This window comes from Mesocricetus auratus, unplaced genomic scaffold (assembly GCF_017639785.1).
Source record: "Mesocricetus auratus isolate SY011 unplaced genomic scaffold, BCM_Maur_2.0 Super-Scaffold_100008, whole genome shotgun sequence".
NCBI lineage: Eukaryota > Metazoa > Chordata > Mammalia > Rodentia > Cricetidae > Mesocricetus > Mesocricetus auratus.
Window position 1 is genome coordinate 82,167,675 of NW_024429192.1, and position 26,571 is coordinate 82,194,245.

Consider the following 26,571-nt stretch of genomic DNA (forward strand, 5'->3'; position numbering starts at 1 on the left):
GGACTGGAGCTACTTTTGGGGGTGGGAATGGGAAGGAATGAAACAGGGTCTCTCTATGTAGCCCTGACTGATGTGGAACTTGCTATATAGACCAGGCTGGCCTTGAACTCACAGAGCTCCTGTCTCTGCCTACTGAGTGCTGGGATTAAAAGCATGTGCCACCACACCTGACTGGGGTCACTATTTTTAAATGTTCCTCAGTGCAATGTGAGTGAAAAACAGGGGCTGAGGCAGGGAGTGAAAGAAGAAAATTGAGTTTTCTATAGCTCAGTGCTGTAATTTGGTTTCCTTGGGGTATGAACTATGGGTTTTTGTTTGTTTCCATGGAATCTTGTCCATTTGAGCTATGTCAAAAATGGAAATAAAAATGCCTCCTGTAGAGTGTAGGTGGTGGTTAGGGTACAGTGATGACAGGTGTGGGCAGTTCCCCATTCAGCATCCTTTGTGCTCTGGGCCTCCCAGAAAAGAGATCTGCCGTGGTTCAGGTGTAATGAGATGGTGGAGGCATAGCTCTTTCCATTCATTATGTCAAAGTCTGTGTTAATATTGGGCAAGGTAGCACAGACCTGTAAGTCCCAGCACAGCAGAGGCAGGCTGATCTCTGAGTTCAAGGCCAACCTGGGCTGATACATACAGTTCCAGGCCAGACAGAACTAGGTCTCAAACTGCTGCAGGTCTACAGGGTCTCATTTAATATTCACAGGAACAGTGCAAGTTGGGAGTCGTAGGAGGTACAGTAATGACCACTCAAAAGTGTCTGCTTCTGATCACCAGAACCTTGACTCACCTCATACATGACAAGGGACTCCAGGTGGGATTGAAGATACTAGTGATGGGGGGATTGTACTGTGCAGTCTTTGTCACATAAGTTCTTCAAAGTGGAGCACAAGTGTACAGACTCTCGTTGGAAGATTGTTCTTCAAACCATTGTTTGGTTTAAGGCCATGGTGGAAAACAAAAGCCTGCATTATAATGTTTTATCATGAGGAAATCTGTTAAGAGGGGCCACACACTTTGCAATTAGATCTGGAAAAATTCATGCCAAGTACATCCAGATGAAGTCCTCAGCTCCTCTCTTGAGAATAAGCATGTGAAACTGAATGCTCTACAGTTTTGTGTTAGTATCATGGCCCCTTTAAGAGCACAGGAGGCTAGGCTTGTGGCAGTTGCTTGGAAACCACCAAGCTCTCAGGAGCCCCGAAGCCCTCATTTGGATTTGCAGGCCAGGCCAGAGCAAGTGGGTAAGCACCCTAAGGTGGTCTTGTGTGCACAGCAACAACTTAAAACCTGAGCCAGTTCCTTCCTTAGCCTCCCAAGACTGGAGCCCATGCCAGATTGATGAGGGGAATCCTGCAGCTGGGTGGAGTAGTGCTGGGACTTGTGCCCAGAGTAGAGGCAGGTTTGCAGTTTGCTTGTGCAATAATATAGTGACTTCATAAGATTGAGGTAGAGACATTACTTTAAGAAACAAGTTAGTTTTATCTGTAGTTTGAATTTCACTGGTAGAGGGCCAAAAAAAAAAAAAAGGAGTAAATGCTTGTTCAAGTTGAGAGTAGACACAGCTGATATATTCATCAGGCCCTTGGACCAAGAGGAGGTTGGGGTGTTGGAGACGGAGAAGCTCTGAGGTGGAATTGGGCATGCCTAGCAGAGGTAGGTATGAAGTACCTCTCTATCTGCCCTCGGGGTGCACGTGCCTAGACCAGACTTCTTTGCACTACAGAATTTCTTTATGTCCTGCTTGCCTAATAATGTAGGACACAATGAGATCGGTATCAGAGTGGCATGAAAAACGTGGCTTTGGAACTCTGCTCTCAGCTCTGCAGCCCATCCTTTCTCTTCTGACCCCTGTGGTAATGAGAGCCACTTAATCATGAAGCTGTACTACACTTGAACATTTTCCACTCAACCCCTTTTTGCCCAAGAAAATTTTGCATGACCCATGCCTTAGTATATAAAATAAAATAGGTGTGCACAACAAATATTTACTGATAGTAAGTAATAGTTAAATTTATTTTAAAAGTTTTTGGGATACATATAAAATTACCATTTATTAAATAAAACATTTGTATACTAATGTGCTTATTTATTTTTTAAGATTTCTTTATGTGTGTGTATATATACATACTCATGAAGGCCAGCCAGAAGATGGTGTTGGGTTCCCTATAGCTGAAGTTAGAGTGGTTGTGAGCCATCCAATATTAATGCTGGGACCTGAACTCAGATCCTCGAAAAAGCAAGTGCTGCTCAACCCCAAAGCTTTATTTTCCCCCATTTTATTTAATTAATGGGGGGGGTTGTGACTAGTTGTCACTTGCACATATGGAGGTCAGAGAACAGCTTACAGAAAGTGATTCTCTTTGATCATGTGGATTCTAGGAGGTGAACTCAGGCCATCAGGCTTGATGGCAAGTACCTTAACCTATGAAGTCATCTTGCTAACCTGCTTGTTTATATAAAATTAAGTCTTGGAACTTTAGAGATGGTTCAGAAGTTGAGTGTCTGCTACTTGATCATGATGACTATCTCACACACACAAAATTAATAATTTTAAGCATTCTAACACAATTCATACAAAGATACACACTGAGAAATGACAGTAGGAAATTACTGTCTTTTTCTGTAATTAAATCATGGTTCTATAAAAGTAGGAAACTATAGTAAAAGCCCTGCAATTCATATAATGTATAGTCTTAAATCTGAGTTAAGTGTTTCAAGTAGCATTAGCTTTGCATGGAATGATGGCATGCACAGTACAAAGGGCCCATGTTGAGTGTTAAGAACCAAGATGGAGCTGGAGCAAAGGTTCAATGGTCAAGAGTGCATATTGCTCTTCCAGAGGACGTGAGTTCACTTCCCAGCACCCATGTCAAGTGGCTTATAGTCACCTGTATCTCCAGACTCAGAGAATCCTCTTCTGAGGGCACTTGCACTCACATGCACACCCCACACACACACGTATAAACATAATTTTAAAACAAAAACAAAAATTCATAAAAAGCAAAAAACTGGCCAGGCATTGGTGGCACACGCTTTTAATTCCAGCACTTGGGAGGCAGAGGCAGGTGGATCTCTGTGAGTTTGAGGCCAGCCTGGTCAACAGAGTGAGTGCCAGGATAGGCTACAAAACTACACAGAGAAAACCTGTCTTGAAAAAAAAAAAAAAAAAACAAGGCAAAGAACCAAGACACTGAAGTTGTCTGATGCAACCCAGGAGAGCTCTGCCAGAAATGTGTTGGTTTCATTATGAGTTTGATTTTGAATTAATTTTTGGTTATGCATTCAGAAACCTTTTCCTGTGTCAGAGTGTCATGAGCAGAGTTCAATTCCCAGCATCCAGATGACAGCCCACAGCTGTCTTTAACTCTAATTCAAAGGAATCTGATGCCTCTTCTGGCCTCCCCTGGGCACTGCATGCATGTGTTGCATCGACATACATGCAGGCAAAACACCCATAAACACAAAAATAATAAAATATTCAAAAATAGTTTTTAATATTTGTTAATGCAGACACCATGACATTCACCTGTGGTCCTAGTGCTTAAGAATAAATACAGGAGGATCCCTGGGGCTCTCTGACTAGTTAGTTTTACATAATTGGTGGCCTCAAAGTTCAGTGAGAAGCCCTGCTCTTCCTAGAGGTCCTGAGCTCAATTCCCAGCAGCCATATGGTGGGTCAACAATCTGTAGTGAAATCTAGTGCCCTTTTCTATCATGCAGGAATACATGCAGACAGAACACTGTATTCATAATAAATAAAATTTTTTTTCTTTTTTTTGGTTTTTACGAGACAGGGTTTCTCTGTATTGTTTTGGAGGCTATCGGTCCAGCCCGGCCTCGAACTCACAGAGATCCACCTGCCTCTGCCTCCCGAGTGCTGGGATTAAAGGCGTGCGCCACCACCGCCCGGCTCCATAATAAATAAATCTTAAAAAAAAAAAAAGACTGTTAAAAAAAATAAGATGGAGCCAGATAAAGGAATACCCAGTGCCAAACTTAGGCCTCCACTTGTTGATATTGTAGTGCTCTAGATGGCAGCCAATGATTTCACACTCAAATTCTTGAAGTGTCAATCATGCTGTCAATTGTTCTGAATTGCATACTTAAGGAATTTTTCTGTGTCATCCCAACACAGGTACTACTATTTCTATTTGATATCTGAGGCAGAAAGCAGTTTGCTTAAGGAAACAATACTGTTAACACACAGGAGCCTTTATGTTCTTATGAACTTGATGCCTTTTTAACTTGTATCTTTATTATTATTGTGTGTGATGTATGTGTTATTTGTGTGTGTGTGTGTGTGTGTGTGTGTGTGTTTGCAACTGCCATGGTGCACTTAATGGAGGTCAGAGGACAACTTGCAGGAGTCTGTTCTCTCCTTCCACCATGCAGGTTCAAAAGATTGAACCCAAATTGTCAGGCTTGTAGCAAGTACCTTTGTCTAAAGAGTCATCTCTTCCACCCCAACCTTATTTTCATTTATTTATTTATTTTTTGGTTTTGGTTTTTTGAGAGAGGGTTTCTCTGTGTAACAGCTCTGGTTGTCCTGGAACTCGCTCTGTAGACCAGGCTGGCCTCAAACTCACAGAGATCTGCCTTTCTCTGCTGGGAATAAAGGTATGTACCACCACCATGTGGCTCAACCTTAATTTTTTAGACGAGGTCTGTCACTGAACCTGGAGCTCACTGAGTGAACCAAACTGGTGAGTGAGCTGTAGGAATTCTCCTGTCTCCACCTCCCCACTGCTGACATTACAGATGCATGCCACCACATCAGCTTTTTACATGGGTGATGGGGATCTGAACTCAGGTCTTCATGCCTTTGAGGCAAACACTTTACCAACTAAGGATTACTATTCCTAATTAACCAAAACACTGCTTGAGAAGACATAATGTTACATTGGCTGGCAAAAATGGCTCAATGCGTAAAGATGCTTGCTGCCAAGCCAGACAACCTAAGTTTGATCCCCAGAACACACAAGACAGGAGAGAACCACCTGCAGAAAATTGTCATTTAACTTCCACATATATGCAGTGGCACACATGTACCCCTATGCATGCCCATACACACAAAATTAATAGATAAACATGAATAAAATAGTAAATGAAATAATGGTTCTAATATTAAAGATTTTTAAAACTGCAATATTGAAATTGAATTACTTACATAAACTGATGATACTTGTTGTTAAAGGTTTAGTAGAACTTTTTTTATTTTTTGAACATTTTTTTAACAATTGAAACAACCAAATATTTAGAGACATAACTTTTGTTTTTCAGGTAAAACCCGTCAATGCTTTGAAACAAAACTGCATTGACTAACTCTATACCTAAGGTAAACTCTACCTCTTCCGAAGGCCATGGTGAAAGAAAAGAAAAAAGCAGACAAGAAAGGGGATAAGTCTGCTCGATCTCCCTCCTCTATTTCTGATTACCCAGAGTCTTCCAAACAAGATGGCAATGCCGGGAAACAGGAAGTACCCACCAGTGTTGTCCCAGTATTGGAAACACCACTCAAGCAATCGGCACCCAAACGAGACTCTGCAAATATGCATCAGAATGCAGATGAAACCCAGTATGAAGAGCCCATCCTGACCAAACTCATCGTAGAAAGGTAACTTTCCCGGGCATGACAGGGCCAGACTATAAACCAAATGTCACATGAAAGTATGTTTTGATGGGGGCATGTAAATCCTCCGTGGTTTTTGTTGTTGTTATGTTTTGTTTTTGTTTGTTGGAGACAGGGTTTCTCTCTGTAGTCTTGGCCATCCTGGAACTCTCTGTAGATCAGGTTGGTCTTGAACTCAGAGATTCACCTGCTTCTGCCTTCTGAGTGCTGGGATTAAAAATGTGAGACACTACCACTACCACCTGGCTCATGCAGTTTTATGATTCTGCAGTTCCCTACCTCCAAAAACACTTTTGGGTGTAAGTGTGGAACTCACCGATTTGGTTGGATGATCTGGCCAGCAAGTTCCAGGGATCTTCTTGTCTCTGTCTCCCCAGTGCTGGAATGCTAGAATGCTGGAATTACTAAGGTGTACCACAATGCCTAGCTTTCCCTCCCTTCTTTCCCTCTCTCCCTCCCTTCCTTTCTTTCTTTTTTCTTTTTTTTAATGTGGGTATTCAGCTCTAAACTAAGTCATCATGTTTGTATAGCACACACTTTATTAACTGAGTCATTTTCCCAGCTTAAAAAAAACTTTAGAAACAGTTTTTAAAGATTTATTTACTTTTAATTTTATGTGTATGAGTGTTTGCCTGTGCATATGTCTGTGCACCACATGTGTGTCTAGTACCCAGCGAAGCCAGAAGAGGGCATCAGATCCCCTAGAACTGGAGTTACAGGTGGTTGAAAGCACCATTTGGGTGGTAGGAATCAAACCCAAGTTCTCTGGAAGAGCAAAAGTTCTCTTAACTACTGATCCATTACTCCAACCCTTCAAGAATATTTTTATCATGGTAAAGCATACGTAAAATTTGCTAATTTGACCATTTAAAATGTGTAATTCAAAATTCAAACAAAACTTAAAAATAGAATGTATAATTCAAGGACTAGCAAGATGGCCCAGTGGTTAAATTGTTGGCCATACAAACATAAGGACCAAAGTTCATATCCCCAGAAACTTAGGTGAATGCTGGGTGAGCATGGTGGTTCACCAGTCTGCAATTCCAGCTTTGGAAGACAGAGACAGGGAATCCATCAGTCTGCAATTCCAGCTTTGGAAGACAGAGACTGGGAATCCTCTGAACAAACTGGCTAGAAAGACTAGTCATATTGGCAAGCTCTGGGTTTGATCTAGATACCTTGCCTCAAAAATGCGTGTGGTAGAAAAAGCAGTCAAGGATGATTCCAGATCACTTGCATGTGAACACATAAACCACACCTCCACACAAACACACAGAGAGATTTAAAAAAATAGAAATAAATAAAATGTGTAGTTCAGGTTATTAAATGCATTCTCAGTATTTTACAGCTGTCATAGAGCTCTGTTTCCAGAATGCCCTGTCCCTCTTCCCAGATAGAAATTCTGTACCTGCTAAGCTCTCTGTACCACACTAACGGGCACATGCCCCTGATATCCTATACACTTTAACCCCCCATCACACCCACACCACTCATGAGTTTGAACTTTATTTCTTTGTAGCTATGAAGGGGAGAAAGTCCGGGGACTGTATGAGGGAGAAGGCTTCGCTGTCTTTCAAGGTGGAAACACCTATCATGTAAGTCATAATTATTGGACCCAGGAGGACTGGGGGAAAGGGTGGGCTGAAAAGCTTGCAAGCCTTGAATTATTTCCACTAATTCCTCTAAAACCATTAGAGCTGGGCGGTGGTGGCACACGCCTTTAATCCCAGCACTAGGGAGGCAGAGGCAAGCGGATCTCTGTGAGTTCAAGACCAGCCTGGTCTACAAGACCTAGTTCCAGGTCAGCCTCTAAGGCCACAAAGAAACCCTGTCTCGAAAAACAAAAACAAACAAAAAAATAACAACAACAACAAAAAAAAAACACCACTTACTTGAGGCAAAGTATGACTCAGTATAACTGGAGTACTTTAGTTCCTGATTTTTACCTATTGACAAGGCATAGATATGTCACTAAGTAAAAACAGTTATCCATATAGGCTCAATACCAAAGTTGGATGCTTAAGTTCCACACACAAAATGTTGTAGTGTTTGCATAGACCCTACACCTACCACTGGGACTAGAGAGATAGCTCAGCTGTTAAAAATATTTGTTGCTCTTGTAGGAGAGGACTGGTGTCCATAACTCCAGATCCAGGGGATATGATACCCTCTTCTGACCTCTATAAGCACTGCACTTGTGTTCAAGCATGTGCACAGGCACACACATGAGCACAAATAAAAAAAAAATCTTTAAAAAAAAATAGAGCACACGCTTGGGAGGCAGAGGCAGGCAGATCTCAGTGAGTTTGAGGCCAGCCTGGTCGACAAAGCAAGTTCCAGGACAGCCAGGAATATTACACAGAGAAATGCTGTCTTGAAAAAAAATAGAACTTACACACATCCTCCTATATACTTTGTTGTTGTTTGTTTGTTCTTGTGGTATTGCGTGGCCTTGAGTATTCTGTGCAAATGCCCTGCCACCAGTTCATACCCAGCTGCCCTCACATATTCATTGTCATATCTGTGCAACTTATAATAATGAATATAATGCAAATGCTATGCAAATAGTTGTTAGACTGTACATTTTAGGGAGAGATGATCTTTTTCAAAAAAGTACATGTCTAATACAGATGCAATTGTTGTAGTCCTAACTGTGTGTGTAGTAAATGTCAGTAACAATCTAACTTCTTCCCCTCAAATGTTTTCTATCTGTGTTTGGTTCTGTGTACAGTTTTAACACAGAGGCTTCTCTAGTTAGTTTTAATTGTCAACGTGACATAGCCTAGAGTCACCTGAGAAGGGAGTCTCGGTTGAAGCATCACCCAGATCAATGTGCCTATAGGCATGTATGTGGGAGTCTGTGTTAATCATTGATTGATATAGGAGGGACCAGTCCACTGTAGGTGGCGCTATTCCCTAGGCAGATGGTCCTGGCCTGTATAAGAAAGCTAGGTAAGTAAAAGCCAGCCAACAGCATTCCTTCATAGTTTCTGCTTTAAGTTCCTGCTTGAGTTACTGTTCCAACTCACTCAATGGTCTGTGAGCTGGAAGTATAAGCCAAATAAATCCTTTCTCTCTAAGTTGCTTTTGGTCAGAGTGTTTTATCACAATAGAGATTGAAACTCAAGCCAACTTCAATGAGCGGAGTCTCAGGCCTGGGGGATAGGGGTGCACAATGGTAGATCACTCGCCTAAAATGTGCAAAATACTAGATCCATTCCTGGCACTGCAAAAAAATAAAACCAAGGAACCAAAAAGAGCAAATCTTAGTTTCACTGTTGTTTTGCTATAAATATACTCAATTAGCATTGTTTCTTTCATTCTTTGAATAGATATATCCATATTTTATATATTAATCACAATGATAGATTTGTGTTGTTTTCACTTATAAAATTTTGTGAATTTACTATATGGTTTTCATCATTGTAGGATCCACACCAAAATACAAGATAAATTTTAAAATGTTTTGATGCATTGTAAAGCATATACAACATTTGTTATTTTAATCTTTTTGTTTGTTTGTTTTTTTACAAGACAGGGTTTCTCTGTATTGTTTTGGAGGCTGTCGGTCCAGCCTAGCCTCGAACTCACAGAAATCTGCCTGCCTCTGCCTCCTGGGTGCTGGGAATAAAGGCATGCGCCACCACTGCCCAACGTTATTTTAATCTTTTTAAGTGGACAGTCTAGTGGCCTTAAACATATTCACATTATTGTGCAGTCATCACCCTGACAGCCCAGAACTTTCTGATCATGCTAAACTGAAGCTTGGCACCCAGGAAACAGTAACTCCCTGGCTTACCTGACAGTTCACTATGATACTGCATAATGCTCAAAATTGCTAAATGCAACTGTTCCATAGTTATTGGACTTTTTAGGATCCTTTCGTCTTTTTACCTTTATTTGTAGGACACAATTAAGATACTCATTTGTTCATTTAGATTATCAGAAATATAATAATAGCAGAATAATTCTTAAAGATTTTTTAATCTCATGGATATGTATGTGTTCCATGTGTGAACAGATGCCCATGGAGGCCAGAAGAGGGCATTGGATCCCCTTGAGCCTAAGTTATATACATGTGCATACATATATAGATATGTATGCACCTGTCAGTACACAGTCATGTGCACATGCACAGCGATAATTTCCAGTAAGAGAAAACAAAGTATGACACTTACAAACATGATGTGTCTGATAGTTTTAATTGGATCTGCCTAGTGTAATTTGTAAAATATACATATATTTGTAATTTGTAATATATGTGTATATATTTGTAGCTTATATACATATGTATGGTTTGGGGTTCTTTATTATTATTTTAATTTTAAATAGCTTGTTTTACATGTCAATCCCAGTTCCCTCTCCCTCTCCTCCTCCTGCACTCCCCACCATCCCCCCCATCCTCCCACCCTATTGCCAATTCCTTCCACATAGGGGATATCTAGAGTCTGTCATTTCACTCAGGGTAGGGTCCAGGCACTCCCCTAAGAATCCAGGCTGAGAGAGCATCCCTCTTTGTGTTATGGACACACGATGTCTGTTAGTATTCAAGGGATAAACACTGATCCACTGCTCAGGACCCCATAGGTTGCCCAGGCCTCCTCACTGACTCTCACATTCAGGGGGTCTGGATCAGTCCCATGCTGGCCTCCCAGCTGTCAGTCTGGGGTCCAAGAGCTCTCGGTTTGGGGTTTTTTATTGTTGCTTGGCTTGGTTTCATTTTGCAATGTAGGGGACAGAACCCAGGGCCTTGAACATGCTAGTCAGGCAGTCTGCCACTGAGCTTCATCCTCAGCCCCAAATCCTGGAAGGTCAAAGTGCAAAACCAACAGTATTTAAATTCTTTTGGGCTGCAATTCAGATATTTTCCAGGAGCTTACATATAGGATGAGACTCTGGTGATCAGGTCTAAGCTTTAGGGAAGTTTTAAAATCCTCCTTGGGGGCCGGGCGTTGGTGGCACATGCCTTTAATCCCAGCACTTGGGAGGCAGAGGCAGGCGGATCTCTGTGAGTTCGAGACCAGCCTGGTCTACAGAGCTAGTTCCAGGACAGTCTCCAAAGCCACAGAGAAACCCTGTCTCGAAAAAACAAAAAATAAATAAATGAATAAATAAAATAAAATCCTCCTTGGGTCCTTTCTGGCTCGGGATAGTTCACTGTGTGGTGCATGCTCAGAGTAGGTGCCACACGGCTGCTGCTGTTGCTGTAATGTCTCCCAGGCAACTAACACATTCCTGTGGGTAAAGAGAAAGACAGAAGATTTCAGGCTATAACTGCAGATGCCCAACAACCACAGCTTCCATCTAAGGTCCACTGTTATTTCTTTCATAGGGTATGTTTTCAGAAGGACTGATGCATGGACAAGGGACTTACATTTGGGCTGACGGATTGAAATATGAGGTAAAGTATTATGAGAGTATTATGAGTTAGAGTTAATTGTAGCATTTAATGGTCAAGGAATTCACTTTTGAGAGAGAGACAGAGACACAGACAGAGACAGAGAGAGTCAGTCTGCCTGTTGCTATGTCCAATGATTTCAGGTACTCTCAAAAGGCCAGAAGAGGGTACTGGATCCTATGGAACTGGAGTCACATGCAATTGGGAGCTACTGATATGACTCTTGGAAGCCACACTTAGGTTCTCTACAAGAGCAATGCATGCTCTTAACTGTTGAACTATCTCTTTAGCTCTCTATATATTCTATTTTTATAAAAGTAAATTAGGTTAGGAATGTTGGTGCACACCTTTAATTCCAGCATTTGAAAGACAGGCAGAGCAGATGTCTGTGGGTTTGAGGCTAGCCTGGTGTGCATAGTGAGTTCTAGGACAGCCAGAAGTACATAGTGAAACCATCTCTCTCTCATAATTAAACCATAGCTATCTATGCAGATCTAACTATTTATACTGACTGCATGTATCCCATTATGGGGGGGTTTCACAAAGACCATCTGGGTTGCTGGGCTGAGGGGACGTGGATATTTTAAATCTGATTGTGAGAACAGATTTGCCCTACAAGAGACAGTGCCAGTTTCAGTTCCCACCCACAAAGCCTGTGAGTGCCTGAAGTGCTGTTCTAGAAATCTCCACTGCAGAGTTACTAATGCCATGATGTTCACAAATGGTAACAGAGACATTTAAGGCACACCCATGTAGCACATGTGTTCAAATGACAGCTGGGCAGCAGGACATGAGCTGCAGAGGTACAAGGACAGCCAGGACAGATTGATGCTCCACTTACAGGAGCCTGGAGATCCAGCCCCAACAGTGAGTTGGGGCCAGGATTTCTGAGAGAACTCTCTTTCCATGCAACACCCCGCCTAGCCTGCCACTAGCATTCAAGGTTTCTGATCCCTAAAGGATGGTTTTGCCAGGCAGGTCCTTCTGCTTCACTCTCTCTGGAAATTCTCTGGAGTTTGGGAGTCCTCCTTTGCAAGCACAAAGCCCTCCACAAACAGCCCATCAAATGGGTTTCAGGAGGTGGGATTGTGGCTCTTGAAGCATCCCCAGACTTGCTTGTTAAGCCGGGTAGCACCAACCAATATATTATCTGGCCAGCAGCCAAAGTCCATGGTTGTGTCCTCTGCTGACTGGTGGCTATCTAGTGAATTCAGAGTCTTAGATGTGGCAGGGCACCAGCTTAGCATGTGGGGAGCCCTGAGCTCATTCCCCATTACCACTACCAACATTACCAGCAGGGCCACTGTGGAAGAGAATCTGCCATCTTTGGGCCATTATGCCCATCACTGAGCTGCTCACGATGAAGGCACCCTCTACCAACATACAGTGACTTCTTCAGAAGGTGCCCATGATATGGGCCCTTGACTGACACACCTGCAGGATGCTTTGATGAACCATGAGGAAAGAGGTTTTCCATGAGTGATAGTACCTGGCTGATCATCCAGACCTCTCTAAGGTGGATCCTGAGAGTCTAAAATTGAGGTCAGAATTGGCAGCCACCACATTACCATGTCACCTGCTTGCTTCTCAGAGCTTTGTAAATGCAACCTTCCTAGTATTTTATTCTTCCTGGATTTCCATGCACTGGAAGAACAAGGAGAGAGAGGAAGGGGAACACAGAGAAAAGGACAGAGAGGTACTTCTACTACTTCTACAGAAGAGCCAGGGTCCGTGTCAGTGGTGGCCAGGAGACTCTCAAAGAGTCCCTGGGTGTGGAGTCCCTTCATTGCCTTCTCCTGTCACTCTGGTAACCATTTTGCTTTAGGGGGACTTTGTGAAGAATATCCCCATGAACCATGGTGTGTACACATGGCCAGATGGCAGCACATATGAAGGTGAAATAATCAACGGCATGAGGAACGGATTTGGTATGTTCAAGTGTGGCACACAGCCTGTGTCCTACATCGGCCACTGGTGTCATGGCAGGAGACACGGGAAGGTACGTGAGGTGCACTGTTGAAAAAATCTCATCCATGTGAATGTATGCATGGTGTGAAATTAGCCCTTCATAACATTGTACAACCAACATCACTATTGAGTCTGAAAACATGTCAGTACCACAAAATAAAGCATATATGTATTAGGAAGTTTCTCCTCATCCTTCCCACTCCACACCCCTAGAAATTATCTACCAATTCACTTACTGTGTATATGGACTTACTGCTTAGATATTGTGTAATTCAAACTTTTTGTCACTGTAACAAAAACCCTTGCCAGGCATGGTGGCACACGTCTTTAATGCCAGCATTTGTGTGCAGAGGCAAGTGAATCTCCATGAGTTCAAGGTCAATCTCATCTGTATAGAGAGTTCCATGCCAACCAAGAGACATAGAGAGACCTTGTCTCAAAAGAAAACAAAGCAAACACACCATACCTTTGTTTGTTTTGAGACAGGCTCTTACCCTGCTGCCCAGGCTGTCCAGGAACTTAAAATGTAACCCAGGCTGATCTCCAGCTTGGGGTGATCTTTCTGCCTCACTGCTCAAGTGTGGGGATTATAGGTATGAGCCACCATGCCTCACTGAAGGTGGGACTTGTTATCTGTTCCATGCCTTCTTAGAACATGTGATTATTAAGGCATGTGTTGGTGTGACTAGGAAATGTTACTCACAGTTTCATGTGTGGGAAGCTTGGCCTCTATCTGATGGTCCTAATTGGAAGTTTCTGGAAAACAGGCATGGTCAACCTGTGAGCCATGTGGCCTGTGCATTCCTGGATACCATGAATAAGGCCCAGCACACTTATAGATAGCAACATCAAGTCTCAGTGTCAAAAGGTTGGGTGGCCCTGATGGGATGTGAGACCTAGCTGGAGAAAGCAGATCACTGGGAGCTGGTCATCTGGGAACTAGCTTGTCCCTGGTCCCTTCCTGCTCCTCTGTACTTCCTGTCTGTCACAGGTGATTAGCTTCTGCCAAATGACCTATTGCCATGACCCTCCACCTCACCACTGACCCCTAACTAACAGAACTGAGGCTGATGAATTGAAATCTCTGAAACCACAAACCAAAATAAATAATCCCTCCTTAATTTGCTTCTACAAGATATTTCTCCCCTGAAAAGAAAAAGTGTGACTCACACAAGTAATTGCTGACATATGACGTTGGTGAACATGCTTTACCCTTTTCTTTCTGTGTCCATGCACATATTTATGGTGTGCATGTGACAGTTAGAGGACAACGTTGGATGCTTGTACTCATCTTTTACCTTGTTTGAATCAGGTCTCTTATTACTCACTATTATGTACAGTACGCTGTGCTCCCAGAGGTTTCCTTGTCTCTACATCCCATTTCCTAGCAAGAATGCTGGGATGACAGATGCTTACACTGTGTGTCCAGCTATTTTATGGGGATTCTGGGATCTGAATGCAGATCCTCATGCTTGCATAGGAAGCAATTTTACCCACTGAGACATTTCCCCAATCCATTTGGTCTGCAAAACCAAAGCATCATGGGTTATGTATCTTGATAATTACGGCATTGACTTCTGCATAGTTTATAGTTCTTAGATTTGTATGTCTGATCTTTACATTTGCAAGAGGATTTGCATCATGAGGCTTGATTTCCTCTAATATTGTTTGTTTTAGGGCTCCATCTATTACAACCAAGAAGGAACCTCTTGGTATGAGGGAGACTGGGTATACAACATCAAAAAGGGCTGGGGAATAAGATGGTAGGTGCGACCCTTCCCTCCATGTTTGGGTTGTGGGTGAAAAGCTTTCAGAGGTTCATTTCATTCTCACTCAGACGAAAGATGAGATGCAGGAATGATGGAGAACACATTTTCTGTCCAAGTGTGGTAGAGTTTTCAATTACCCTAGGGAGACTCTCCATAGTAATGAAAACATTCTCTAGGAAATCACAGAACACATTCCTGAGTGGTTTCTGAGCAACAGCAGTATTTTTGTTTGATTTTAGATTGAGCTGATAGTCATTTGTTGTTATTATTTTAGTTTTGGCAGTGCTAGGGATTATACCCAAGGGTCTGCCACATACTAAGCAAGTACCCTACTACTGGGCTACAACCCCAGCCCCATTTGCTCTTTACATACAAGGTCTTGCTGACCTTGAACTCCAGAGTCCCTTCTCTGCCTTCCAAGTGCTAGGATTACAAACCTGTACCTCCATACCCAGAAGGGTTATGTGTTCTTTTAAGATTTATTTTTTATTTATATATGTGTGTATGTGCACATATGTGTTGGTGCCTTTGAATCCAGAAGAATGTGTCCAGTCCCCTTGAGCTGGAATTACAGGTGGTTGTGAACTGTCCAACATGGATGCTGATGAACTCTGGTCGGGTGGAAGAGCAGCAAGTGCTCCTAACCACTGGATAGGGAGATGGATCAGTCAGTAATGGTCCTGCCAGCAAAGCATGGGGATCTGGCAAATCCCCAGCATTGTGTAAAAAGCTAGGAATAGCTGGGTAGTGGTGGTACACGCCTTTAATCCCAGCACTCAGGAGGCAGAGACAAGCGGGTCTGTGTGAGTTCAGGGTCAGCCTGTTCTACAGAGTGAGTTCCAAGACAGTTAGGGCTACACAGAGAAACCCTGTCTCAAAAATAGGAGGGGGAGGGAGCTGGAGAGATGACTCAGGGGTCAAGAGCATTGACTGCAATTCCAAGGGTCCTGAGTTCAATTGCCAGCAACCACATGGTGGCACACAACCATCTATAGTGGAATCTGATTCCTTTTCTGACATAAAGTTATCATGCAGATAGAGCACTCATACATAAAATAAATGAATAAATCTTAAACAAAGCCAAAAAGCTGGATATAGCAGCATGTGCCTGTAACCTCAGCACAGGGAAACAGAAACATGGGGATCCTTAAAGCTTATTACAGATGAATTGATGAGCTCTGGTTCAGTGAGAGACCCTGTCTCAAAAAATAACGATGAAGAGCAACAGAGGAAGTACTCCTGGTGTCAGCATTGGGCCTCTACATACACATCAGACATACCACATACATGCCCAACAACATACAGTGTTTAGTGATAAAATATTAAGTAACCACAACACAATAGGAGTTTCTAAACAACTCCTCACTCTAAAACCTCACTCTTGCCCATTATTTGAATAATGAAGAGGTTTAATAAAGGGAAGTATTTCACTCTCTAATATGGGTATTTTTGGCCAACCATATGCTACCCATTTTTCAGTACTGGGAACAGTGTTCTGGGTCCTGGGTTGGATTTCCTGAGAAGTGTTCTGGGGGTGAGTTTAAGGGTGTTAAAGGCAAATGCTGTTTGTATGAGCTAACCAATTGTTCATCATTTGTTTCTTTGGTTCCAGCTACAAATCAGGAAACATATATGAAGGCCAGTGGGAAAACGACATGCGCCATGGGGAAGGCAGAATGAGATGGCTGACAACAAATGAGGAGTATACTGGTCACTGGGAAAAGGGGATTCAGGTAGGCATCTGTCCATCACATGGGTCACAGCCTGAGGTGGGAGCGCTTCTAATCGTCCACCAGTCTATTCAGAATTATACCTTGTGGTATCTGTCATTTAAGCACTACAAGTCAAAGAAACTCGTAATGGTTAGTATTACCTGTCAGCTAGAATCTCCTGTGAGGTGGACCTCTGGGACAGCCTGGGATATGTCATTTTGATTACTTTAGTTGATGTGGGAAGGGACCATTCCTTGGGCAGGAATTCTGCACTGTATTAACTGAAGAAAGCTAGCTGAACATGCGTCGATTGCTCTCTGCCATGACTGCAGATGCAGTGGGACCAGCTGTCTCAAGCTCGTACCACTAGGTATTTTATCACAGTGACAGAAAAGAAACTAAAGCATTGGCTGGGCCATGGTGGCACACGCCTTTAATCCTAGCACCCAGCACTCAAGAGGCAGAGGCAGGCGGATCTCTGTGAGTTAAAACAGCCTGGTCTACAAGAGCTAGTTCCAGAACAGCCTCCAAAGCTACAGAAAAGCCTATCTATCTTGAAAAACCAACCAACCAAACAAACAAACAAACAAACCTAAAACACAACCTAAAGTTACAATTTACTAGTCCCAGCCACACTTTTTAATCACTGTTTTATTATTTAGTCTTCTATAATGACCTCACACATCTTTGATCCAACCTACAAGATAGATGCCATTTCCATTTTATACTTGGAGAACCTAAAGGGCTGGAATCATTTGCCATAGTTCAAAAAAAAAAAAAAAGACAGCTTGTAATCAGCTGTCCCCAACCCTGGTTCTAGATTCATGTGTTCTACCCCTTCAAGTTATCAGTATCTTTGCCATAATTTGAGTTTAATTAAAAGGGGGTGAATTCTGAGGATTTATGCTGACAAGGTGTTTTCTTCTCAGAACGGCTTTGGAACACACACATGGTTCCTAAAGAGAATCCCCAGCTCTCAGTATCCTTTGAGAAACGAATACATAGGAGCATTTGTAAATGGATCCCGTCATGGACATGGGAAGTTTTACTATGCCAGTGGAGCGATGTATGAGGGAGAATGGGTTTCCAACAAAAAACATGGCAGGGTGAGTGTAGCTGGTGAAATATGGTGAAAGGTGTGTATCTGGTAAGTTGCATTTCATTTTGTAAAGATAACTATTTTAGTTAGGTGATTACATGCATTTGGAGCTATTTACAACCTATTATCTATTTCCTGGATATTTAAAAATGGTTTAATCGATTTTTGTTTTATGTGTATATAAGTAAATGCAGGTGCTAGTTTCAAGTTACAGTCTAGCTTAAACTTTCATATATAATAACAAGGTAGGCTTTGGGGCTGGCTTGCACTATTAACTCATCATTCTTTCCTATCTACCCATATGGCAGCTTTACTCTTGCATTGCCCCTTTCTAGTGATTCCAAGATAGCTACTGTGATTCCAGCCTTCACATTGCACACCCTACTAAAAAAAGGAAAAGCAACTTATTTCACAGAGCTGAACTGGGTCATTTTTCCACCTCAGAATCAGTACTTACCATCCTGGGGTTGACAGAGAGCAGGGCAGTGCCTATTGGGATGGGCCCTCTGCTGGCCATTCAGAACATTTAATAAGGTATTTTCTGTGGCCTGGAGGTGATTAAACTTGGGAAGAGATTGGAAAACCAGGAAGAGGAGGGGAGAAGGAGGAGGTGTGATGTGAAACCTGATGGAGGATGATTCTTTGGTGGTCTAAGTACTCACCTTCAAAACTAAAAGCTCCAAACCCTTGGAAACTCCCCTGATGAACACTGAGTAATATTCCTTCTGAACCATTCAATGTTGTGTTCCTACCCACAGGGCAAAATGACTTTCAAGAATGGACGTGTGTATGAAGGTCTGTTTTCCAATGACCACATTGCGCAGTTCCTTGAATCTGAAATGGATTACACACGCAGCCTAGACCGTCGGTCAGATGTCTCCCAAAGGAGCCGGCAGCCTAGGGGATCTTCTGTCAGTGCTTGTAGGGAGCCTGGTGGGTGAAAGTAAATTAATATCTTTTATTCCTATTATTTATTTATTTATTTTGGTTTTTCGAAACAGTGTTTCTCTGTGTAACAGTTCTAGCTGTCCTGGAACTCACTTTTGTAGTTCAGACTGGCCTTGAACTCACAGAGCTCCACCTGCCTCTGCCTGAGTGCTGGGATTAAAGGGGTGTGCCACCATGCCTGGCCCTACAAATTAATATCTTATGTATAGTTTTCATTCACAAAAATATACCTGCTGCTTCAGAAAATGGTAGTTTCCTTTAATGTTATGCTTGTTTTTGTTTAGGCTGGCTGGCCTTGAACTCATTGACTAGACAAGAATAATCTTGAACTCCTGATCCTCCATCCTCCACCTCCCAAGTGCTAGGATTACAGAAGTGTACCACTGTGCCCAGTTTTATGTAGTGCTGGAGACTGTACCCAGGGCATCATGTGTGTTAGCCAAGTACTCTACCAACTGAGCTACATTAGCTAGGCTAATATTCAACTATTGGCTAGTGGTTTGTTTTCTTCCATTACTATGGGAACTGCTAGTGCTCTATCACGGAACTGTTTCCAAGCCCTCCTTTTGAATTTTTAATTTAAGAAATGTTTTTATTTGTTTGTGTATGTGGTGGTCAGAGGACAACTTGGGGAAGTCCATTTATCCTTTAACCATGTGGGTCCCAGGGATCAAACACAGGTCATTAGCTTTGGCAGCAAGCACCATCACAGTGGACCTTAGTTTTTAATTTTGAAAAGGAGTATAAGTTGTTTAGGCTGGCCTTAAAATCTATCTGTAGCATAGGCTGGTCTTGAACTTAGAATCCTCCTGCCTTGGCTCCCTCAGCCACTGTGATATATAGGTCTGTGCCACAGTGCCTGGTTGTTGAGTACTCTTCTATCACATTTTGATAGATAACCATTCTGATGTGACATTGAAAGGATTTATTTTAGAGTTTTATTTGCATTTATATACATGTACTTGTCTGTGGGTGCCCTCAGAGACCAGAAGAAGGTGCTGGATCCTAGAGCTGGATTTACAGACAGTTCTGAGTTGCCTGTCATGGATGCTGGGAACCAAGCTCAAGTCCTCTGGAAGAGCAGCAAACTCCCTTAACTGCTGAACCATCTTTCCAGCCCACATTAGAAGGATTTTACCGTTTCATACTCATCTCCCATATTTGCTTCATTTGTTAGAGACTCTACGAAAGTTGGATGGCAGCGAAAGCCATTCTGTGTTAGGATCAAGCATTGAGCTGGACTTAAATTTGTTGCTGGACATGTACCCCGAGGAAACCCAGGAAGAAGAAAAAAAGCAGGTAAAACCCTTTACCACTATGCACTTATATTTTAGGCACTGTTTTTGTCTTCTGTGTGCCTGGGGCTTGCACTATCTAGACCATCTCAACCCTGTAGTGAGTAGGCTCTGTGAGAAAAAGGTAGCCCAGAGAGCAGGACTCAGTGGCATTGCCCGGGCTTAGAGCAACTGAAGCCCAAGGCTGTGATCACTTCCCATTAGTGGAAGGTGGTTTAGAGGGACTGCTAGCAGTCACAAATTCCTGGACTCCCTAGGAGAGATGGCTCTGTTAAATAGCATTTGTTGCAGACGGATGGTAGTGGTGCATGCCTTTAGTCCCAGAACTTGGGAGGCAGAGGCAGGTGGATCTCTGAGTTCAAGGCCAGCCTGGCCTACAGAGTAACACAGAGAAATTCTGTCTTGAAAAACCAAAAAAAAGCATTTGTTGCTCTTAGAGAGAACCTGGCTTTGATTCCTAACACCAACATAACCATAACACTCATAACCATCTATAACTCAATTTCAGGGGGATCCTACTATGCCTTTGCACTAGTCACACATAAGGTACACATACATACATGTGGGCAAAGCACTTATACATATAAAATAAAATAAATAAATCTAAAAATAAAAGAGGCAGAAGAAGAAAAAAAGCCTGCTATGTTGGGGCTGGAAAAATAGCTCAGTGGTTAAGAACTGCTCTTCCAGAGGCAGCAGGTTCAATTTTCAGCACCTACATAGTAGCTAACAATCATCTGTAACTCCAGTTACAGGGGCTCCAATACCTTCTTCTAGACCTCACAGGAACTGCATACATATGGTGCCGTGACATATGTGCAAGCAAAACACCTATACAGACAAAAATTTAAAAATCTAAAATAGAAAAAAGAAACCCAATGTACATGATGTAATCCCAGCCAATGTGAGTGCTAGGAACTGAGCTTAAGTCTTCTACAAGAGGAGCAAGCATCTCTCCACTGAGCCATCTCTCCAACCCCTTAGTTTTGTTCTAATGCGGCACAATTAGGCCACATCTGCTGCCTTCTTTTCAGGTAGAATATGCAGTCCTAAGGAACAGCACAGAGTTAAGAAGGATCTACTGCTTCTACAGCAGCCTTGGGTGTGACCACTCTCTGGATAACACATTTTTGATGACAAAGCTTCACTTCTGGAGATTTCTGAAAGACTGTAGATTTCATCACCACAATATAACCCTTGCAGATATGGACAGGGTACTAAGTGGTGAGTATCCCAGCTTCTATTTCTCTCTTGGTTACTGCTACCTGGAAACAAAACTAAAAAATGTTGAGAGATGGCTCAGCATAAATGCCTCTGCCCAAGCCCAAACAAGTAGGCATGGAGGCAAAAGAATACAGTGGACATGAGGCTTTTAATGACAGTCTTGCAAGAGTAGTATCTGGCCTTAGGGATCATTATAAAAGAGGGAATGGAAATTCCAAGAGTCAGAGAAGGTGGACATCTGCAGTGAAAAAGTATTTGCCAGACATGACAGGGCCGTGACTGCATGACAAGACCTGCACAAGATCAAGCCAGCCCAAATCCCAAAGTGGATGGGGAGGAACTCACGAAGTCTCACCCCTACCTGAAGAGCCATTAGCAATTGACAGCTGTTGGGGAAGGGAGAGTCAGCTTTCTAAAGGGATGTGGTCCCTGATAAGCTAACCATATTCAAGTAGTTCTACACCCACTCACATAGCGGCAGCATTAAGTAGACTCAGGGGACTTTAAAAAGGAGCACACGCACTTGGCAAGTAAAGGTGGTAGGGATGATAGGAGAGGAGTTGGAGGGGAGGGAATGGGGGTGTGTTTGAACAAACACATTATTTGCATGTATGAAGTTATCAATTTTTTTCTTTTTCTTTTTTTTTTTTGGTTTTTCGAGACAGGGTTTCTCTGTGTAACAGCCCCTGCTGGCCACTCCCTTCTCCAAAAACTTGTTAGCATACACATGGACCTAGTCACATAAGCAGGTTGCCTGTGATTTTTTTTCCACCCTGAGATAAACTTCTTGAGTTGGGAATAGCCAGGAAGCCTAGACAAGCAGGGGCCAGGTACATCCTGCTTACCTGTAACTTTGTAACTTATAAGACTAACTGAGGCACTTATGTATTGAAAATGGACTGTCATTTTATTCCCTGCACTCAGTGGGTAAGAATGCTTGCAGCACCCATGCAAAAAGCCAGTCATAATTTCATATGCCTGTAACCCAATATTGGTGGGTAGATGGATTCTGAGAATTTGCTAGCCAAGTTCTCAGTGAGAGACCCTACTTCAAGGCAGTAAGGTAAAGAGCAATAGAGGAAGATGCTTGATGTCCTGGTATGGCCTCAGTGTGCCTATGCATGCATAGGTGTGCATACTGACTAACTAAGTACATGTATCCCCCCACACACACACATGTATAGGCATGTCCAATGCTAACAGAGGGAAAGCAAAGAGAATCAAAAGTCAATGAAATGAATGACCTGCCTAGGTTTGCAGTGTAACTGTAGGCAGTGAGAGCAGTGATCAAATGCCACCCAATCGGTTTCCGGTGCAGCCAGAGTAAGAGAGACCTGGCATCTGAAGGGGACCATGGCCAACAACGAGCGCACCTTCATTGCTATCAAGCCTGATGGGGTCCAGCGGGGGCTTGTGGGCGAGATCATTAAGCGTTTTGAACAGAAGGGGTTCCACCTTGTTGACCTGAAATTTATGCAGGCTTCAGAGGACCTTCTCAAGGAGCACTACATCGACTTGAAGGACTGTCCCTTCTTTACTGGCATGGTGAAATAGATGCATTCAGGACCAGTGGTTGCCATGGTCTGGGAGGGGTTGAATGTTGTGAAGACAGGCCTGCAGACTCTAAACCTGGGACCATTCGAGGAGACTTTTGCATCCAAGTTGGCAGGAACATCATTGACGGCAGCGATTCTGTGGAGAGTGCAGAGAAAGTAGATCAGCTTGTGGTTTCAGCCTGAGGAGCTGGTAGATTACAAGAGCTGTGCACAAAACTGGATCTATGAGTGACAGGAGGGCACCTGCTTTCCCCCTCTGCTTACCCCTGTTCTTACAGGCAAGGGACCAGTAACTCTAGAATTCCTGGAACTTCCTTTGACCTGGAAGGAACCTCTGGGAGCTGTGACTTCCTGTGCACTGTTAAGTGCCACTGGTTGATTAAAGTGTTTCATCTCCAAAAAAAAAAAAAAAAAATACCGCCCAAACAGAGGTGCATGTTATGGTCCCTGTCCGAATCCAGCCCCAGTTTGTTTTTGTAAGTCCATCTTTCCCGGAGCACAGCCAGGCACCTCTGTTTTCAGGTTCCTGTGGCTGCTTTTGCCCTGCTTTATGGAGCTCAGTAATTGCGACAAAATATCTGAAACACAAAGCCTCAAGCATTTACTGTTGGACTCTCACAGGAAACTTTGCCTCACCCCATCTGTTGGGTGACGGGGGGGGGGAGCAGGCTACTAAACGGTTAAGTCAGAAGCGAGGGTGATCAGGAAAGACTTAGAAAACTATGAAAAGCATCAGGGAAACTTAGGATTAGGCCAAATTTCAAATTAGAAGATTCATACCATTAACAATCTTGAAAGTTTTATTCCCTTCAGATGAGTTCTAGAAGGAATAACTGAAAGTCTCAAATTTATCTACTTGAAAAATAAAATATTAGAGAAAGGGGCTATAGAGATAGTTCAGTGGTTAGGGGCATCTGCTTTGCAGAAGACCCAGCTTTATTCTCAGCATCTACATCAGATGGCTCACAACTGCCTGTAACTCCAGCTTCAAGGGGATCCAATGCCCTCTTCTGGCATTGCCAGGCACCTGCATGCAAATGCACATACAACCCCATACACATAATTTAAAATAATGTTGGCTTAAATTAGAGAAAATGCTTGTTTTCTTCAAACTTATTGGTTAAAAACATATGTAAACTCCATTTAGAAGTGGGGACAGTGGTGTAATACTGGTATCCTTAATTCCAGTATTTTGGAGGCTAAGGCAGAAGAATTTTGAGTTCCAGGACAACATAAGATACATAATTAGAATCTGTAACACACACACACACACACACACACACACACACACACACACACACACACACATGACAGGGGAACAAGGTATCTTGTAAATGTCTCATAATGTAACTGGAACTCTTCTGTGCAGTAGCTGATCTCATCAATGCTTTTCTTTCAGTCTATAATGGCATACCAATTGAAGAAATCCACTCTCCATTCAGAACTATACTCTTAAGAACATTCCTGAATTACCTCCTGCAGTTGGCTTACCACATCCATCACAAAGAATTCCAGTAAGTGTCACTTCTGTGTCCCTACAAGGGGCCTCAGCACACCCTCTTTTCAATAGTAGCCAGGGTTGTTTTGACACACTTCACAAGAAGGACTAGAAGCAATGCTATTCTGCAGAGTCCAACCACAGTGCCCGGGTACTAGATGAAAAATTGGGAATCCCCACTGGTTTGTTTCTGTAGTTACAATCAGTTCTTCCTTCTTGAGTTGGAACACCCTTTCTTTTTTCTTTTTTTTTCCAAGACAGGGTTTCTCTGTGGCTTTGAAGGCTGTCCTGGAACTAGCTCTTGTAGACCAGGCTGGCCTCGAACTCACAGAGATCCACCTGCCTCTGCCTCCCGAGTGCTGGGATTAAAGGCGTGTGCCACCAATGCCCAGCAAGAACACCCTTTCTTAATGACTTTTTTAATGCAGTTTAAGAGCTGGGGATGTGGTTTAGTTGGTAGACTGCTTGTCTAGAATGCAGAGACCATGGGTTCTATCCACAGCACCTTATAGAACAGACATGTAATTACAGACATGTAATTACATGCACATGCCTGTAATTCCAGCACTCAGGAGGTGGAGACAGGGGGATCAGGTAAAGATTCAGGCTGGAGAGATGACTCAAGGGTTAAAGCACTGAAGCTCTTCCAGAGGACCTGAGTTCAGTTCTCAGCACCCAGCTGGGCAGCTCACAACTTCTTGCATTTACTGCTTCAGGGGATCCAATGCTGTCTTCTGGTCTCCACATATATGCATGTACACATATATGTACACAGACACACACACAAAAATAAAAATAAATCTTTTTTTCAAGAAGTCTGTACAATGAGGCCAGCCTGTGCAACATAAGACCCTGCCTCTCTTTCTTTGTCTTTCTGTTTGTCTTTCCTGTGGATGTGTGTATAAATTTAATATATATATATATAGTGTGTATATATTTTTTTATTTTATTTTACGAGACAGGATTTCTCTGTATTGTTTTGGAGGCTGTCGGTCCAGCCCGGCCTCGAACTCACAGAGATCCTCCTGCCTCTGCCTCCTGAGTGCTGGGATTAAAGGCATGTGCCACCAACGCCCGGCGAGTGTGTATATCTTAACATAGCATTATAATTACATAATTAGATTTTCAGAAGTGTTAGTGTTAAGTACATTGGATTCCTATGTATCCTGCACCCAGATTCCCCTAGTGGCAACCTCTTCCCACAGTTGATTCATCAAAAGCAAGGACTTGACACTGCTACAGTGTCATTGAACTCAGAACCTGCTCTCAAACATGGTGGAAGGTGAGGACTAAAACCTGAGGCCACAGCATGCTAGACAGATGCTCTATTACTTAGCTGCATCCCCAGCCAAGAGTTGCCATTTCCCATGATCCCTTTTCAGTCCTAGGAGTTCACACTGCATTTTGCCTCCAAAGTGTCTCAGACCCTCCAGTCTGTGACAGTTACTCAGCCTTTGTCTTTCACAATCTTCCCATCTTAAAAAAAAAAATCGTTTGGCCGTTTTGTAAAGTATCTCACCATTTGTGTTTGCAATGTGATGTTTCTCTCACAGTTGCACTGAGGTAAGACATTTGGGGCAGAATACTAGGTCCGAACTTTTTAGATATTTTTTGTGCATGTTTATGATATGTGTGTATGATGTATGTGTGTGCAGGCATGCATGTGGCAGCCAGAGGACTATCTCAAGTAACAGTCCTCACCTTCCACCTTGTTTGACACAGATCCTTTTGCTGTTTGTCACTGTGTCCACCACGCTAGCTGGCCTGCATAGCACATTCTTTTCCAATTGAGCCATCTCTCCAGCTAGAACCACTCTCCTCACAAAATGGTATGAGCAGCACATAGCTTCTATATGGCTAATTACTAGTGCTCACAAAGTAAATTGTTGCCAGGTAGACTTCCCTACTATAAACTTACTCTGTTTCCCTTTCTGTATTTTATTTGTTAGAAGAGAGTTGTCAAGTCTAGCCCACCCTTCAGAAGAGTTAAGCTACACCTCCTGGAATAATTATGGTATCTTTTTAATCATAGGAACAAAAGCCCATCACTCTTTTTGTGTTTTACAAAACTGATGACTGAGAACATTCATCCACATGCCTGCCAGGTAAAAGGTAAATACAAAAATAATAGGATTATATTTACTATCTTTAAAAAATAGTTCTATGATAATTTTTGCATGTGTGGTATGTGTGTGTGTTTATATGTTTGCATGTATGTAGACATGTGTTGTGCTGGTGTGTGTGTGTGTGTGTGTGTGTGTGTGTGTGTGTGTGTGTGTGTACATATAAGCCAGAATTTGACATCAGGTGTTTTCCTCCATTGATCTTCACTTTATTTATGAGACAGGGTCTCTCACTGAACCCTGAAGTCATTGATTTGACTAGTCTAGCTAGCAACTTGCCCCAGGAGTACCATCTGCCTCTAGGGTTATAGGCAGGTGACTATGCCCAACATGATTTTTGGGTGCTGGGAAT

The 26,571-nt window shown here is 42.7% G+C and overlaps 1 protein-coding gene and 1 pseudogene across 4 annotated transcripts in view; both read left to right on the forward strand.

Annotated features, from left to right (window-relative positions):
- The first annotated feature begins 77 nt into the window (after nucleotides 1–77).
- LOC101838786 (radial spoke head 10 homolog B) overlaps nucleotides 78–26,571 on the forward strand; it is a 43,827-nt gene continuing 17,333 nt past the window's right edge. For 2 of the 4 annotated variants that reach the window (XM_040751309.1, XM_040751311.1), the window contains exons 1-13: nucleotides 78–1,653; nucleotides 5,281–5,614; nucleotides 7,149–7,224; nucleotides 10,962–11,030; nucleotides 12,853–13,026; nucleotides 14,673–14,758; nucleotides 16,377–16,497; nucleotides 17,406–17,582; nucleotides 18,334–18,508; nucleotides 19,701–19,822; nucleotides 20,853–21,042; nucleotides 23,998–24,112; nucleotides 26,129–26,208. In XM_040751309.1, coding sequence (XP_040607243.1) covers nucleotides 5,361–5,614; nucleotides 7,149–7,224; nucleotides 10,962–11,030; nucleotides 12,853–13,026; nucleotides 14,673–14,758; nucleotides 16,377–16,497; nucleotides 17,406–17,582; nucleotides 18,334–18,508; nucleotides 19,701–19,822; nucleotides 20,853–21,042; nucleotides 23,998–24,112; nucleotides 26,129–26,208 — 1,639 coding nt within the window. In that variant the 5' untranslated portion in view covers nucleotides 78–1,653; nucleotides 5,281–5,360. Of the gene's footprint in view, nucleotides 1,654–5,280; nucleotides 5,615–7,148; nucleotides 7,225–10,961; nucleotides 11,031–12,852; nucleotides 13,027–14,672; nucleotides 14,759–16,376; nucleotides 16,498–17,405; nucleotides 17,583–18,333; nucleotides 18,509–19,700; nucleotides 19,823–20,852; nucleotides 21,043–23,997; nucleotides 24,113–26,128; nucleotides 26,209–26,571 lie in introns of those variants that run through there. The other 2 variants (XM_040751310.1, XM_040751312.1) reach the window with 2 other exon arrangements.
- On the forward strand, nucleotides 22,342–22,999 carry LOC101838511 (annotated as a pseudogene).